Source organism: Dermochelys coriacea, chromosome 2 (assembly GCF_009764565.3).
Source record: "Dermochelys coriacea isolate rDerCor1 chromosome 2, rDerCor1.pri.v4, whole genome shotgun sequence".
Lineage (NCBI taxonomy): Eukaryota > Metazoa > Chordata > Testudines > Dermochelyidae > Dermochelys > Dermochelys coriacea.
In genome coordinates, this window is record NC_050069.1 from 252342709 (window position 1) to 252358212 (window position 15504).

Here is a 15504-nt window from a genome sequence, read left to right on the forward strand (position 1 = left end):
ACAACTGGTGATGGCTCATCTTAAGTGATCACTCTCCTTACAGTATGTCTGATAAAACCCATTGTTTCATGTTCTCTGTGGGTGTGTATATAAATCTCCCCACTGTATTTTCCACCGAATGCATCCGATGAAGTGAGCTGTAGCTCACGAAAGTTTATGGCTCAAATAAATTTTAGTCTCTAAGGTGCCACAAGTACTTCTTTTCCATTTGCCTATTGTAGACCTTTAATGGCTGGAAACCACATAACAAGGAGAGGAGCCAGCCCAGCTGCATTCCGCTACTAAAAGGAGCTGAAGAAGTAATGCATTTCCTTCCACACTCATCAGTGGTATTTCCAAGTGCCTGGGCTCTGCTATCAAGGGAATCTGTCTTTTTTTCCTGTTGTTCAACATGAGTAACTCCAGTGGGAAGTATGTAGATGGAATCACCTGAAATGAAGAAAGGAGTCAAAGGGAAGAGTTCCAAGGAAAGGGATTCTGGGATGTGAAGGAGATGGAGAGGGTAGTGTGTCTCTGAGAGGGAGGAGGTTAAAGAAAGGAGAAGTCCAGGAAGGGAAAACAGAAAAGAAGGGAAACCAAAAGGGAGAAGAAGATAGATAAGTCTGTGGAGAGCAAGGAAAAGAAACAAGTCAGAGAAATGATAGCACAATGCCCATTTAACTTTTATTTTTATTAGTGAGCATCAACATCCATAGAGAAGTGTTTTTTCTCACACTGGACCTGACAAGGATCTAATCTCCTGTGAGGCTATCATTAAACCAATTAAAAATTCTATTATGCAGCTCATTCTGGACTGTTTACATGTTTATATCAACATTCAAGAATTTTCTTTTGATAACAAGAGCGACATAAGGGACAAACAAGTTTTTCTCCCAAGGAAAACTCTTCAAATGCTTGAAGACAAGTCTGATGAAACATATGTGAACAAGAGAGCAGAACAGTCTGGCGCGAATACCGATTATTGCTGTTATCAGAGAAGACACTTGGAGGATGAGTGATATGACACAGTGGCATAATGCAAATAGGGCAGTCAAATATCTCTTGCCGAAATGCCTGAGGGGGAAATAAAAAATATATTAGTTATTGTAGACTGGAAGGCATGCATAGCAGCAATATCCTATACAACAAGAAGGTTCAAAGTGCATTTTGTAACAATTGGTGGTATGTTCTTCAATATTTAATCTATTGAAACCTGTTCTGTATCTCTTCACATCAGAATAATTCTGCAATATCTTCTTATCGAACACAGGAGGAATTATTTGTAATCATAAACCAAACAATAGTTCCTGTAGCAAAATGTTTAACTTCAATGTACTGTACTGTTTAAAAAAAAAGTTTGCAGATATTGTTTTAGCGTGTAGATTGACAAATGAAACCAGGGAATTTTTTGGATGGAGGATATGCTGGAAAAAAAAACTTTCCTGCTTTGACACTGACTACAGTTGCAAAATGAATTGAGATCATCATCCAATTGGCTCCGAAACCAACCTGCATCTGTATTTTCTCCCATTCAGTTTCGCTTATTAACGGGGCAAATGTTTCCTCCAACTGTTGAAGCACATTTCGACTTGCAGCTATAGAAGAATCAATTTCAGAAAAAAACTCATCTATGTTTGTGTCATAAGAACTCAATAACCGATTGCTGATCTCCTGAAACTAAAGAACAAGGGGGAAAATAGCTTCTAGTTAGAATATTAACAGCTATCAGCACAGATTTTCAAAATTATTTGTAAATTGCTAAAAAATCAAGGAAACACATTCTTGAGAACTTTTAAAATAAACTTTATTTATCAAAATAATACTTTATCCTTGGCCAAACAGTGCATGCTACTACTCTGTCCAAACATCATGCACTGTTACTTAATATGTACAAACATCTGCCTTTTTTGTATTAACGGTCCAAAGGTGTTTGCTGTATATTCTTAAAGGCTTTAACTTGTACAGAAAGACAAAGTTAGTTTGAAAGTACAGATCTTAGCCCGCAAGAACACATTTAATCTTTCTTCATTTTAAAAGATGACAATCTTTTTTAAAAAGTGCATGTACTACATTTTGTTAACACTATTAAAGGCATCTAACCAAAATATGCACATCAAACAGTAGTGCTAAATTATTTTTAGTGCATAATGCTACCCCCAACAGAAGAGGTAATGAACTGAAGTATAACCGGCTCTCACTCCATCTCAACCCAGCAGACTCAGGCCTCCGTCTCAAATAAAATCCCAGATAGTCTATATTTCCTCTCATCACTATAATCCACACGGTACCTGAAAGCTCAGTACAGAACAACACTCATCTTAGAAGTACCACACGGCCTGCGTCCTTTGAGATTCTTATTTCTATAGTGATTCTTGAGGATTTCAGAAACATTCCATGGACATGGATGGGTTGTGGGCCAATGCCCCTGGACTCTATTTCTCTCTCAGGAGAAGAAAATGGGGATTATTCAGTGCATGTGTTTTTGTTTGAAGTCCACAATCACAGGAGTCAATTCACTTACAAAGTGACTCAAGATCAGCAGCATGGAAGTTTTTCCATGTCAAAAGGGCTTGAATTTGAAGTGTTCTGCATCTTTGTTTGACAGTGAAAATACTGTCAACATGTTTGTTTTTTCTTTTCTCCTCAGCTGGATTCAGTGCCAGACCCCCATACATGCAGAAAACTTTTTGCTTCTTTTGTCTCATTGCTTGGGTACCCTATGCCCGGGGAATAGGTACTTCCCTGCAAATACTGAGTTGAAACTGGATTGCATTCATAAGATAGGATGTAAGTATTAGACCTTCAATGTCAGATTTTGAAAGGGATCTAAGGGGTTAGGCATCCAGCTCCCACTGAATGACTTGTTATAAAATCCCAATCTTAGCTAACATTGCAAGACATGATTTTTAAACTTTGACTGTCATTAGTGTACTTCAGAATTAGTGGCAGACATAGCCTCCATGTCAATTAAATTTCGAAAATTAGTTACCCAGGTGTGTAGAAGTTAGTCAGCTTTATAATGAAACTCTTAACTATGATCTCTCCATAATCTATTGTTTCTAGATAAAGTGAATGCTCTGAAACAAAGAAAAGCTTTAGAGCCACCCAGAAAAGGAAAATGATGGGATGCTTTATAAGAGCAGGGATAGGTAAATTTCTGCCTTGTGCAGAAGTCTGATTTGATTATATTTTTTAGTTTTTTTTTCCTTTTAAGCAAGAAAAGTGGAAACCTGTTAATTCACACGGACTGGGAGACCCACTATGGTCGACTGCATTTTGCACTATAGCAAAAAAACAAGGGTGATATAACGATTAAATGTGTTTCTGTCCATTTAATTTGTCAATTGCAGTTTAGGTTTAATGATATGAGAACACGAATATATGAAAGAATGCATACATTTTTAAATTGTACTATGAGGCCCCTTTAAAGCATCTCCTTGTAAAACTTTGAGAGGTGTGTGGGGGGGGGGGTGTTGAGAGAGAGAGAGAGAGATTGTCTAGCACAGTGCATATTGGTGAAGCTATTCCTGTACTTCCATGGTGTCCTTTCATTAAGAAAAGATCTTTCAAATTCCATCACATGCAAATATGTGCATTGACCGTAAACATATATTTTTTTTAAATCCAAACCCTTCTCCCCTTCAGTATTTGCATTTTACATGATTTCTGTATATTTCTAAATGATGAAATTGAGAGTCTTTTGGATGAGATGCACAATATGTATTGGGCTAATGAGATTTTATTTTAATCCAGTTATTAGTCATATACTGCCCTGAGTGTTTTAATGAGCTAAGTCTCTGAAATTACATTTATTGTAAAAAGTTATTGGAGTCTTAATTTGTTTTATCTGAATTACTGTCAAAGACTAAGTTTTAGAATTTAATTAACTTGTTCCATATTTGATATAAAGCCTACTTCTGCTCCAAGTGAAGTCAGTGTTAAAGCTTACTGACTTCAGTGGCAGCAGGAGTAGGCCCTAACCCAGCATGACTCATTGGTCTCTGTTCAGAAAGAAATCAAGCCAGGATTGATTCTTTGGGAAAGTTTTTCTACAGTACACTGGCAGAACTATGCTGTTCAGCTTGCATTATGCCTGGCTATACCCTGGCTTTCAATGAATATCAAACTGGCACATACCTTAGAAAATTATTTCCATGAGAAACCTGTAAGTGGCCATCAGAAATGAGCATAAATTAGAGCAGCCATGAGGCTGCTTCAGCTTTTGCTGGTGGTCAGGCAGGGCCCAGAATACCAGAATATGGTGAGTACATAAATAGTTTAAAGAAGTGAGACCCAATAGGTGGCCCGTGGGCTAATTGTGGCCCACCAAGGCTTCCTGTGTGTCCCGCCAGCTCATCTTAAAAAATGTTTATAATTAAGTTCACGAGCAGTGATGCACTACCTATCATTTGCCTATGATTTCCTTAGTAAATAACTTACTGGCAGTGCTTAATTTGTAACGAAAGAGGTGTGGGGGCATCCCCAGCACAAATTACGCATTGACAGGGAGGCTGGAGAGCGGCGGCTGCTGACCAAATGCCCAGCCCTGAAGGCAAGTCTGTCAGCAGCAGCAGGGCAGAAGTAAGAGTGATATGGTGTGGAACTGCCACCTTTACTTCTATGCTGCCGCTGCTGGCAGTGGCACTGTCTTCAGAGCTGGGTGGCTGGAGAGCAGCAGCTGCTGGCCAGGAGCTCAGAGAAGCCGGGGATATGAACTTCCAAGCCTAAAGGTGCTGGGGTTAAGCCTCAGCACAAATGAAGCACTGCTTGCTGGATCTTAAGTTCTCGCAATCGCATCGGCTGCAGCTGAGCTCGGATGGTGCCCATTTTTTCATTAGTGATGGAAATGGAGCCAAAAATGCATGCGCATGGGAGTAAATGTCACCAAGTCAACAGCGAGAACCAAGCTTTTAACCCATACTGGACAGCAGATTTTCTTTTTATTATGCCACTTCATTTAAACACACAACCTTTGTGTTTACCGTGCCACGCCACTGTATCCGTCTGTAAGGCCATCAACATAAAGCACCACTTTGAATCAAAGCACAGTGTCAAGGTTCCTTCCCCACTCCGAACTCTAGGGTACAGATGTGGGGACCTGCATGAAAAACCCCCTAAGCTTATTTTTACCAGCTTAGATTAAAACTTCCCCAAGGTACAAACTATTTTACCCTTTGTCCCTGGACCTTATTGCTGCCACCACCAAGCGTCTAACAAAATAACAGGGAAAGAGCCCACTTGGAAACATCTTTCTCCCCAAAATCCCCCCAAGCCCTACACCCCCTTTCCTGGGGAAGGCTTGATAAAAATCCTCATCAATTTGCATAGGTGAACACAGACCCGAACCCTTGGATCTTACGAACAATGAAAAAGCAATCAGGTTCCTAAAAGAAGAATTTTAATTAAAGAAAAAGTAAAAGAATCACCTCTGTAAAATCAAGATGCTAAATACCTTAGAGTAATCAGACTCAAAACTTAGAGAATCCCTTTAGGCAAAACCTTAAGTTACAAAAAGACGCAAAAACAGGAATATACATTCCATTCAGCACAACTTATTTTATCAGCCATTTAAACAAAACAGAATCTAATGCATATCTAGCTAGATTGCTTACTAACCGTTTACAAAAAGAAAAGGAGTACTTGTGGCACCTTAGAGACTAACATTTATTTGAGCATAAGCTTTCGTGAGCTACAGCTCACTTCATCGGATGCATTCGGTGGAAAATACAGTGGGGAGATTTATATACACACAGAGAACATGAAATAATGGGTTTTATCATACACACTGTAAGGCGAGTGATCACTTAAGATGAGCCATCACCAGCGGGCGGGGGGGGAAGAGGAAAACCTTTCATGGTGACAAGCAAGGTGGGCCATTTCCAGCAGTTAACAAGAACGTCTGAGGAACAGTGGGGGTCGGGTGGGGGGGAGAAATAACATGGGGAAATAGTTTTACTTTGTGTAATGACTCATCCACTCCCAGTCTCTATTCAAGCCTAAGTTAATTGTACCCAGTTTGTAAATTAATTCCAATTCAGCAGTCTCTCGCTGGAGTCTGTTTTTGAAGTTTTTTTGTTGAAGGATAGCCACTGTCAGGTCTGTAATCGAGTGACCGGAGAGACTGAAGTGTTCTCCAGTTATCACTGTTTGTTAGAGTTTGTGAAATTTTCAAGGAAGAATTTTTGTGCTTAATACCATTGGAAACCTATACCACAGGAGAGATCATTTTTGAAAAGATTAATCATTTTTTGAAAAAAAAAAATGGTTTAAATCTGTAGAAAGTAAACTTGCTTGTTACAGACAGAGATCCCTCCATGACAGGGAAAGAGAAGGGCTTTGCTTCACATTTGGCAGTGATGCACTTCACTGCATCATTCACAAGATTGTCCTGTGTGGTAAGTTGTCTGGGGACTTGGGAAAAAAAACAATGTGATGCGATTAGTGAACTACAGACGCTCAACTTCTAGTTTGCAAAATCGTCTTTTTAAAGCTCTTTTACAAGACATTTCAGTCGAATACAGTCACCAGTTGCAGCATGATGATATTCGCTGGTTAAGTCGGGGGCACGTGTTAGAGAAGTTTTGTGCACTTGAAAAAGAAATAACAGACTTTCTTTTAAACTACAAGACCAACAAGGCTTGCGAATTCCTGTACTTTATGAATAATGTCCCCTGTATGTCAGAGGTAAAATTCAAAAGGATTTGCTTTTATTTGTTTGTGATCCATTTGTTGTCTCTGCCAATGGATCTTGCTCTTCTGAAGCAAAGAATATTCTTGATTCAATTGATGAAAGTGTCTTTCAGTTAGAAATTGTAAGGCTCTAAAGTTCAGACATCTTGAAGGCAAAATTCAGAGAAGTGGGACTTCGTGATTGTTGGATTAAATATGCTGACCAGTTTCAGAACAGCCAGAATCAAGCCATCTATCTTTTTACAATGTTCAGATCAACGTACGTCTGTGAATGTGGGTTTTCTACCATGAACATTACAAAAAACCCAACGCTGTAATCGCCTGACATATGAGCATCTTCCCCCATGCATGTGACTTGCCCTGACATCCTACAAACCACTCTTCACAGAGCTTGCCAGAGATCATTGATGTCACCTCTCCCATTCGAGATTACCACAAACTCTGGTAATAATGTTGAGTCATAAACTTCATTAAAAGATAGAAACACAAATGCTTATAGGTTTCAGAGTAGCAGCCGTGTTAGTCTGTATTTGCAAAAAGAAAAGGAGTAATTGTGGCACCTTAGAGACTATAAATAAATTTGTTAGTCTCTAAGGTGCCACAAGTACTCCTTATCTTTTTACTAATACTTAAGTTGTAATCGAGGCTTTATTTATTGGCAGCTGAATTTTTTTTGTCCACCTTCTGCGCAAATGACCCACCTCTTGTTATAAAATTCTCAGATCAGCCTGCAGGTAGATCTAATTGAGTATCACTGGTTTAAAGCCACCTTTGCTTCATCCTCTGTTTCTGTGATGAGCACATGAGCAAAGTGACACAGAATCTGGCACCTTATAGCGTATATCCTCCGTGTCAGTTTCTACTCCTTGTATCTTTCCTTAGGCAACACTATGAAAGGCATGCTGCTGCTGCAGAAGAGCAGATAGTAAAGAGAGCACACATTACTGCTGTGAGCTAGAGGCAGGGGAATGAGCCGGCTTCTTCCAAAAATCCCAGCAGGTTGCTGCTCAGTGAGTAAAAAGTTTTTTCCACATAACTCATGTAACTCTTGAAATGAGAAGCCATACATGAGCTTGTCTGACAATGGCTGTGCTGTTTGTTCCTCTTTTCCTCTGTTAGACTCAGCTGTAAGAGGTCTACCATTCCCTCCTCAAAATCACACTTGTGTTCTCCCTGCCCTACTCAGCCAAAGGATGTTGGGTCCTCCCATCAGGCTTCCCTGAGCCAAAGCCATAGAAGAATCAGAGGAGACTTTTTTTTGCTTATGACTGATTCAGCAAGTTCCCCTGCATGGGTGCTATCTGCTTTGAGGTTTCCAATGGATTTTCTGCAGAATGACCCTTGCCCAAGCCATCACTCAGGAAGTGGAATCAGGGATTGGAAGACAGAAATGTAGCTAACTCTTAAAAATGGGGGTTTATGCTAAAAGGCCTATAAATATTTAAAGTCTATATAGGAAGGGATAAGCACTCTTTATAGAATATGGAATTGGTAGTGTTAATATACTAGGCATTATGTTCACCATTACTGATGCTAAATCCTGATCTGTGTCAATGCACAAGTTATTAGATCATTTTATTTTTCAAAAATTTGAAACTGATTAATAGGTAAAAGTGCTACTCAGCCTATTGGCTCCTCAGTACACCAAAACATCTTATGTCTGAAAGTATCTTTGAGTAATTAATCTGTATCTTTTTGTGATTTCATTATAGGGTCATTAGGGAAATATTTCAGCTTGAATGGTGGGACAAACTAGGAGTTCTAACTACTTTATATCAATATGCAAAGTGACATCAATCATTTGCAATGAAATGATGCAAACAAAAGCACCTTAGTGAACTCTGTACAGAGAAGCCTTCTTAAGTGATCCATCTTAATGTCAGCAAATTGTTTACTAATGTGTTGACCTATGGCAACCCTCAAAAGTAAAATGAAAAGGCTAGAGTTTACAGCATATCAATGAATCAGTTGATAAGCTTTTACTGATTTAATATCCTCCTAGTCTTGCTGCTTGGAGCCACTTCAAGTTAGCAACAGAATGTTTGCCATCACTATGTGATAAAGGAAGTCAAACGACTAAACAAACTCCAGGACCATTATACTGTTTGGTGAGATTTAAATTAAAATTGTTGGGAGAAATCATGGGGGTGAGGGGGAGAGGAAACTAAAGTCAACTGCACAGATTTACAAATGACTTACCTAGCTTCCCAAACAATAGTCAGGACTTTTACTTAAACTGGAGACAATGCAATGCATTTGAAAAGATTTAATTGCGGCAGTAAAAGATCATACCTCAATTAAATGACTTATGCAAGCAGACTTTATAGATAAGGATCAAAGAAATTCACTACCGAACACACGGCATTCTAGGCAACACTTTGTTTTCTGTACCCACTGCTGCTAAAAAGTTGCATAGCTTGGTTTCAGTGACCTTTCATATTCCCTTTGATCTAAATTAGTAAGAACTTTAATGGATCAGTATAATAAGGGCTACTGTATCACCATCAGACAAATAAAATACACTCTATTCTTAATGATATTTCAGGCCTACATTCTAATTCTATGGCAATTGTTTAAGACTGCAAAACTAGACATTTAACTTTTGTGGGCTTTCCAAAGGAAGTAGGTCTATATTTTAAAAAATCTACTTGCTAACCCCCAGTCTCTTAACTGTACCACTGTTCAGTTCTGTTATCAGCTGGGGAGTGACATTTTAAGAGCATGACACAAGTTTATGAGAGGAGAAATGCATCTTAGAAAAGCTTTTTTCCATATGGAAATGGATTGCTGTATGTGAAAAATTACCCAAGTGTTTTTTAACAAACGGACACTAAACAAAGGTATGAAAGCTAAAAGTGGAGAAAGCCAGTTCTCATTTGAAAGCCACAGAGAAGAGAACTAAGAAAAATGTGTGTATCCCTTGACTGGTTTCAGAGTAGCAGCCGTGTTAGTCTGTATTCGCAAAAAGAAAAGGAGTACTTGTGACACCTTAGAGACTAACAAATTTATTTGAGCATAAGCTTTCGTGAGCTACAGCTCACTTCATCGGATGCATTCATCGATGAAGTGAGCTATAGCTCACAAAAGCTTATGCTCAAATAAATTTGTTAGTCTCTAAGGTGCCACAAGTACTCCTTTTCTTTATCCCTTGATTGTGATTTATATTCTCTAAACACATTCAAACCTGGGCAATCCAAATCAGTATGTGTTATCCATGTGTGTCAGAACAGAAAGAAGAAAAATTGCCACCATACTGTTCAGTACATGTTCACAAAGTGCCATGTATTGAGAATCATTGCCTAAAACTGAACTAGCCTTGCAAATATTTGTAATTGAAGCCGCCATTTTTGAATCTTTGAACAGCATCATGCTTCTAAACAGCAACAGTGAAATTAGCAGTATAAAGCCCCAGTGTCCAAGTATTACACATTTCCCATTTTGCTTTTTTAAAGGGGGGTTGAAATTTAAAAAAGGTTGGATATAAACAATTTTGTTTAAATATTAATCAGTGTTATGACACACATGCTTCTTGAGAGTGCTACTGCCCTTGTTTCCTGTCATAATTCTGATGCCTTCCTTATTGTATCAAGTTTCTTTTAAGTGGCATTTAAAATCAAAAAGGTGATTCCAAATCACCAGCAAGAACTGATTCAAAAACCAAAGCAGGAAAGGGGGAGAAGAGAGAAGAAGCCAAAGAGATGCAGCAGGTTGCCTTTTGTAGTGGCAGGTACAGATAGTATCATGACAATTATACTTGCATCTGGTGTGCTGATTTGTATATTGGGGAATGCATAGGAATTGCCATACTGGATCAGACTCAAAGTCCATCTAGTTCAGTATCCAGCCTCTGACAGTAGCCAGTATTGGATGCTTCAGGGGAAGGTGTAAGAACACTGCAGTAGGCAGATGTGGAAAAAGCTGCCTTCTCCCCGCCCTTCCCCTACATTAGGGATCATCCTAGTCTCTAATAATTGGTGTAAGACTCAAAGCTTGAGGTTAGTATTTCTTCCAAAATGTTTATTAATAATGACTGTGGATGTTCTTGGTTTCCTTATGAAGTGTCCAATACTCTTGAATCCCTATACTCTTGGCCTCGACCATAGGTGACAGTACAAATTTCTTATGGAAAAATCAGTCTGCAAAGAGTTAAACCTCTTAGCAGACATATGAGATAGCATATTTAAAACTGTTCAGGACCCTGGGACTTAGCTTCCAAAACTGTGGCGTTTTGGGGATCAGGACTGTGGGATACTTATTAGTAAGACAAGTTAATATTATGGGGTATAACAGTTAATCCTCAAAAACACTCATTCTGGAAAAATCTATCCAGGTATTTACATGGCTCCCTCTTACCTAGTATCTGAAGAGGATAGTCTCTAGCTACCAAACCTTCCATTTCTCCCCAAACTAAATTTAAATGAGACCTTCAGGTCTCTTTAAAAAATAAAGCAAGTTCTCTTTAGTTCCATCCTGCAGGTTTTGTAACAATTACAAAAGCCTGCAGTAAACATTAAATTGTCAGATTTTTAAGGCTGAGAAGTATTTTCGTTGCAGTAGGGCCCAAAGGCTCCAACCATGACTGATGCTCCATTATGCTAAAGGCTGTACAAAACACACAGGAAGATGTAGTCCCTGCCCCAAAGAGCTTACATACTAATGAGATGCAACAAGTAAGTATAACAAACTGTGTTAGGGCAGAGAAGACAGAGCAACAGTAAAACCTGGACTGCACACATACTTTTACCCATTTAGCTAAAGGTGTGGGTTTTTAAATCAGTTTAGTTAAACTGGTACAACAGTGTGTGGATGATCTTATGTTGGTTTAAACCAGACATAGATTTAGTTTACACCAGATATGAGTGTCTACACAGGGGTTTGCAACAGTTTAACTACATTGGTTTCTGTGTGTAATTAAGCTGCTGGAGGAGGGGGCATAAGACAGGTTGAGGTCCTTGTTACTCAGAAGTTTTTGGCAGCTTATAGGGGATTGTGGCTTCACAGGAGGTGGGTCTGGTGGCCGTTGGGGAGGTGTCAGGTGGGTATTTATCACTGACTAATCTGGAGAGTTGGGCTGAGCTGCCTGTCACTTGCAACAAGGGAAGAGGGAAAACTGTGAAAGGCTGAAAGCGGAAACTCCCCAGGCTCTTTAGCTGGCTACTTCCAATGAGCTAGATTCACTCCAGTGTCCTAGCTCCCAAGACAGAAGTTAACTGCCCTATAGAGTATCTGGAGTTCTTAGAGATGTGTCCCCCTACAGGAGCTCCTCTTTAGGTGCACATGCACCCCATGTTACTTCAATCAGATTTTTTGGCAGCAGCGTTCACTAAGTCTGCACATGTACCTATCCTTATGGCTCTGTACTGAGCGTATATAGATTGCAATGGATAAACTGTCCTTAACTTCTTTACCACGAAGTCCCACAGAAACAACACTTCAAAGCAGGGGGAAAGGAGAGTGGGTAGTGAAGCACCCATAGGAACACACATCTTGAAAACTCCAGTTACTGTACAGGATAAGTAACCTCTCTTTCTTCAAGTGGTGTCCCTATGGCTGCTTCACTTGAGATGACTTCCTAGCAGTGACTTCTGAAGGAGGTGGGAGCTTTGAAACTCGATTTAGAACTGTTTGCAGAACCAAAGACAGCATCTGCCTGAGAAGTGTTAACTAGGTCATAGTATCGGGAGAAAGTGTAGACTGAAGCCCATGTAGCATCTCTGCCTATTTCCACTACAGGGACATCTTTTAACAGAGCAATGGGTGTGGACTGAGACCTAATCAAATGGGCTATGATTATGATGACCATCCGTCCCGTTTTTAAAGGGACAGTCCCATATTTTGGGACTTTTTTCTTATATAGTCGCTTATTACCTCCCACCCTCTGTCCCATTTTTTTCCACAGTTGCTATCTGGTAACCCTAGCTATAAGTTAGCAGCTTCACAGAAGGAGAAGATACAGGTGGTAACCCATTTAGAATGTCTCTGGGTTACACTGATGTTCCTTTAGCTCTGTCTGCAAGAGATATAAATAGAAGCTTAGAAGGATCTGGTCTGTACAAATAGCATGCCAGTGCCCTCCTAACATCTAAGGTATGGAAGGCAGTATCTTCCCTCATCCGATGGGGTTTAGGATAAAATATGGGGAAATGAATATTTTGATTTATATGAAAGTCTGATCTGACTTTAGACAAGGATGCAGATATGGTCAGAGGCACAACTTATCTTTGAAGAAAACAGTGTATGGGGGTGGGGAGGTCAGCCATCAGAGCTCCTAGCTCACCAACTCTTTGAGCAGAAGTAATGGATGCTAAAAAAGGCAGTTTGCATGGAAAGGTGTAAATGTGTACAGGTAGTCACTGATTCAAAGGGAGGTTTCATTAAAGAATTGAGACCTAGGTTCAAGTGGTCTTTCTGACCTGCAGAAAAAGGTTTGATAACCCTTTGATAAATCTAGAAGTTGCAGGGTGAGCAAATGCCAAGAAACCTTCCACAGCTGAGCTAGCTGCCCGATCAACTTTAATGCAGCTCAATGAAAGACCTCCTTCAAGGTGAAAAGGTATTCTAAAACTTTAGAAATGGAAGAATTGGCAGGACATAGGTGTCAGGGAATACAGCTGTGCTCAAATATTTTCTATTTCTGATGGTAAGTTTTTCTGTGGACTCCATTCTATTGTTAAGCAGGACCTCCTGAACCTCCCTAGATCAGGAGAGCTGGTCTCTGACAGCCATCCAGCTACCAGGCTTTGAGTCATAAAGTTTTGAGGTTGGGGTTAAGAACACTCCTAAAGTCCTGCGAGAGAACGTTCAGGGGAGGGGTCAATGGTAGGCTTGATGACCGGCTGAGAAGAGAGCTGGAAAATGTAAGGGAATCGGCTAATTTGGTACAATCAAGATGACCATGGCTTGGTCTTGTTTGACTTTTGCTCAGGACCATGAGGATTGGCGGCACTGGAAGAAAGGCATATAGAAGGTTCTTTGACCATGAGAGGATAAAGGCATCTCACAAGGAATGATGGCCCAGACCTCCCCTCGAGCAGAAGTTCACGCAGCTCCAGCTAACAGTGGTGGTGAAGAGATCTACTGTTGGAAATCCCCAGGAGAGTAATCTGTCTGAGTGTGGATTTGTTGACTTCTCACTTGCAATCCTGAGTAAAATGTCTGCGGAGGACATTGGCTATGGTGTTTTGAAAGCCAGGCAGATAGACTGCTGAGAGAAGGATGTGGCAAGCTATGCACCAATTCCACATCATCGTGGTATCTGAACAGAGGGAGGGAAATCTTGCCCCCCGCCCACCACAACAATCAATTTATATAGTACATCCTGGCCCTGTTGTCTATCATTATGTGAATAGATTGACCTTCTATCATGGGAAAGAAGTGCTGGCAGGCATACCCTATGGCTCTGAATTCTGGGATACTGACATGAAGGGTGCACTTTGGGCAGTGCACCCACCCAGTGCAGTATCCTGTAGGTGAGCTCCCCATCCAAGGATAGATGCATCAGAAACTACTGTAAAGGTGGGAGGGGGATGGTTGAAAGAAACCCCTGAATGCACCTTGTCCACATTCTTCCACCAGTCGAGGGAGACTAATATGTGACAAGGGACAGAGAGCAACTTGTTCAGACTGTTCCTGTCAGGAGTACAGACTCACCTAACCCAAGTTTGGAAGGAATGCAGGTGCAAATGTGCATGTAAGATGATGAAAGTTCAATGCTGTTATATGCCCAAGAAGTTGGAGGCAGGATCTCATTGTGACCTGAAGACTTGGTTGAAATTGTGCAGTGAGTTCTGTCAAGTTGTGTCCCTGGCTAGATAGACTCTGTATGTTGTAGCATTGAGAATGGCTCCTATGAACTCTATCTGCTGCACAGGTAGAAAGAAGGCCTTTGTGATGAAGAATTGAAGACCGAGCCTTGAGAACAGAGGTGACCTTGTTTACTGAAGTTTGAACTGCAATGTAACAAGGCTCCTTTAAGAGCCAATTGTCAAGATATGGAAAAATGTTACTTTCTATTGACGAAGCGGCATAGCAACGACTGCTATAGCTTTCAAGAACACTCTGAGGTGGTAATATTGATGATAGTCTTGGCCCACTAGAAAGTGTACAAACTTCTTGTGAGAAGAGTGTATCGTAACATGAAGGTATGCATCCTGAAGGTTGAGGGTTATGAAATAATCCCCCAGATCAAGGGATGGGATGATAGCTGCAAATGTCATCATCTCGAACTTCTGAATCTTGATGAAGGTATTCAGCATCCTGAGATCTAAAATCTGTCTCCACCCGCCCTTCTTTTTGGGAATGAGAAAATATTTTTGGATTAAAATCCTCTTCCCTTGTACAGTGGGAAGTTATTCAATGGCTTCTAAGCAGAGAAGAGACAGAATCTCCTATCTCATGAGAGATTGGTGCCTGAAAAGGATAGAGAAGGGGAATGTGAGCTGGGGAATAGAGTGCAAGTGGATGGAATAGCCTGATGATACAACTTCGAATACCCATCTGTTGGTAAATCTGCTCCTATGAATTGTGGAAATCGGAGAGCCAGTCTGCAAATAATGAGAGAATAAGCTAAGCAGAATAGTGCAATATCAGATCAGAATCATGAAAGTGTTCCAAGGCATCCAGAAGAGCTCTTCACAGATGATTCCTGCTGTGTCAGTGGGGTTGTAATGGTGAATGCTTTCCCTTTGTGTAGTCTGGGTCTCTTCTTAGGTGGCTTAGGTCCTATGTGGTAGGTGGAAAACGGGGGTGGATAGGACCTCTGAGTTGTTTGAGACCTACTGAAACTTTTTGTTTGCAGGAGCAATGGGTAATTCTGGAATCTTTCAAGGAAGAGAA

General features: G+C 40.3%; 1 protein-coding gene across 2 annotated transcripts in view; it reads right to left on the reverse strand.

The window, feature by feature from the left end:
- Positions 1-207: 207 nt before the first annotated feature.
- The window catches only part of RNF32 (ring finger protein 32), a 49103-nt gene continuing 33806 nt past the window's right edge, over positions 208-15504 (reverse strand). Inside the window, exons 8-9 of one of the 2 annotated variants that reach the window (XM_038392518.2) lie at positions 1489-1656; positions 208-1053 (exon numbers count right to left, since the gene is read on the reverse strand). In XM_038392518.2, the coding sequence (XP_038248446.1) occupies positions 811-1053; positions 1489-1656 (411 nt within the window). In that variant the 3' untranslated portion in view covers positions 208-810. The remainder of the gene's footprint in view (positions 1054-1488; positions 1657-15504) is intronic. The other variant, XM_038392519.2, reaches the window with a different exon arrangement.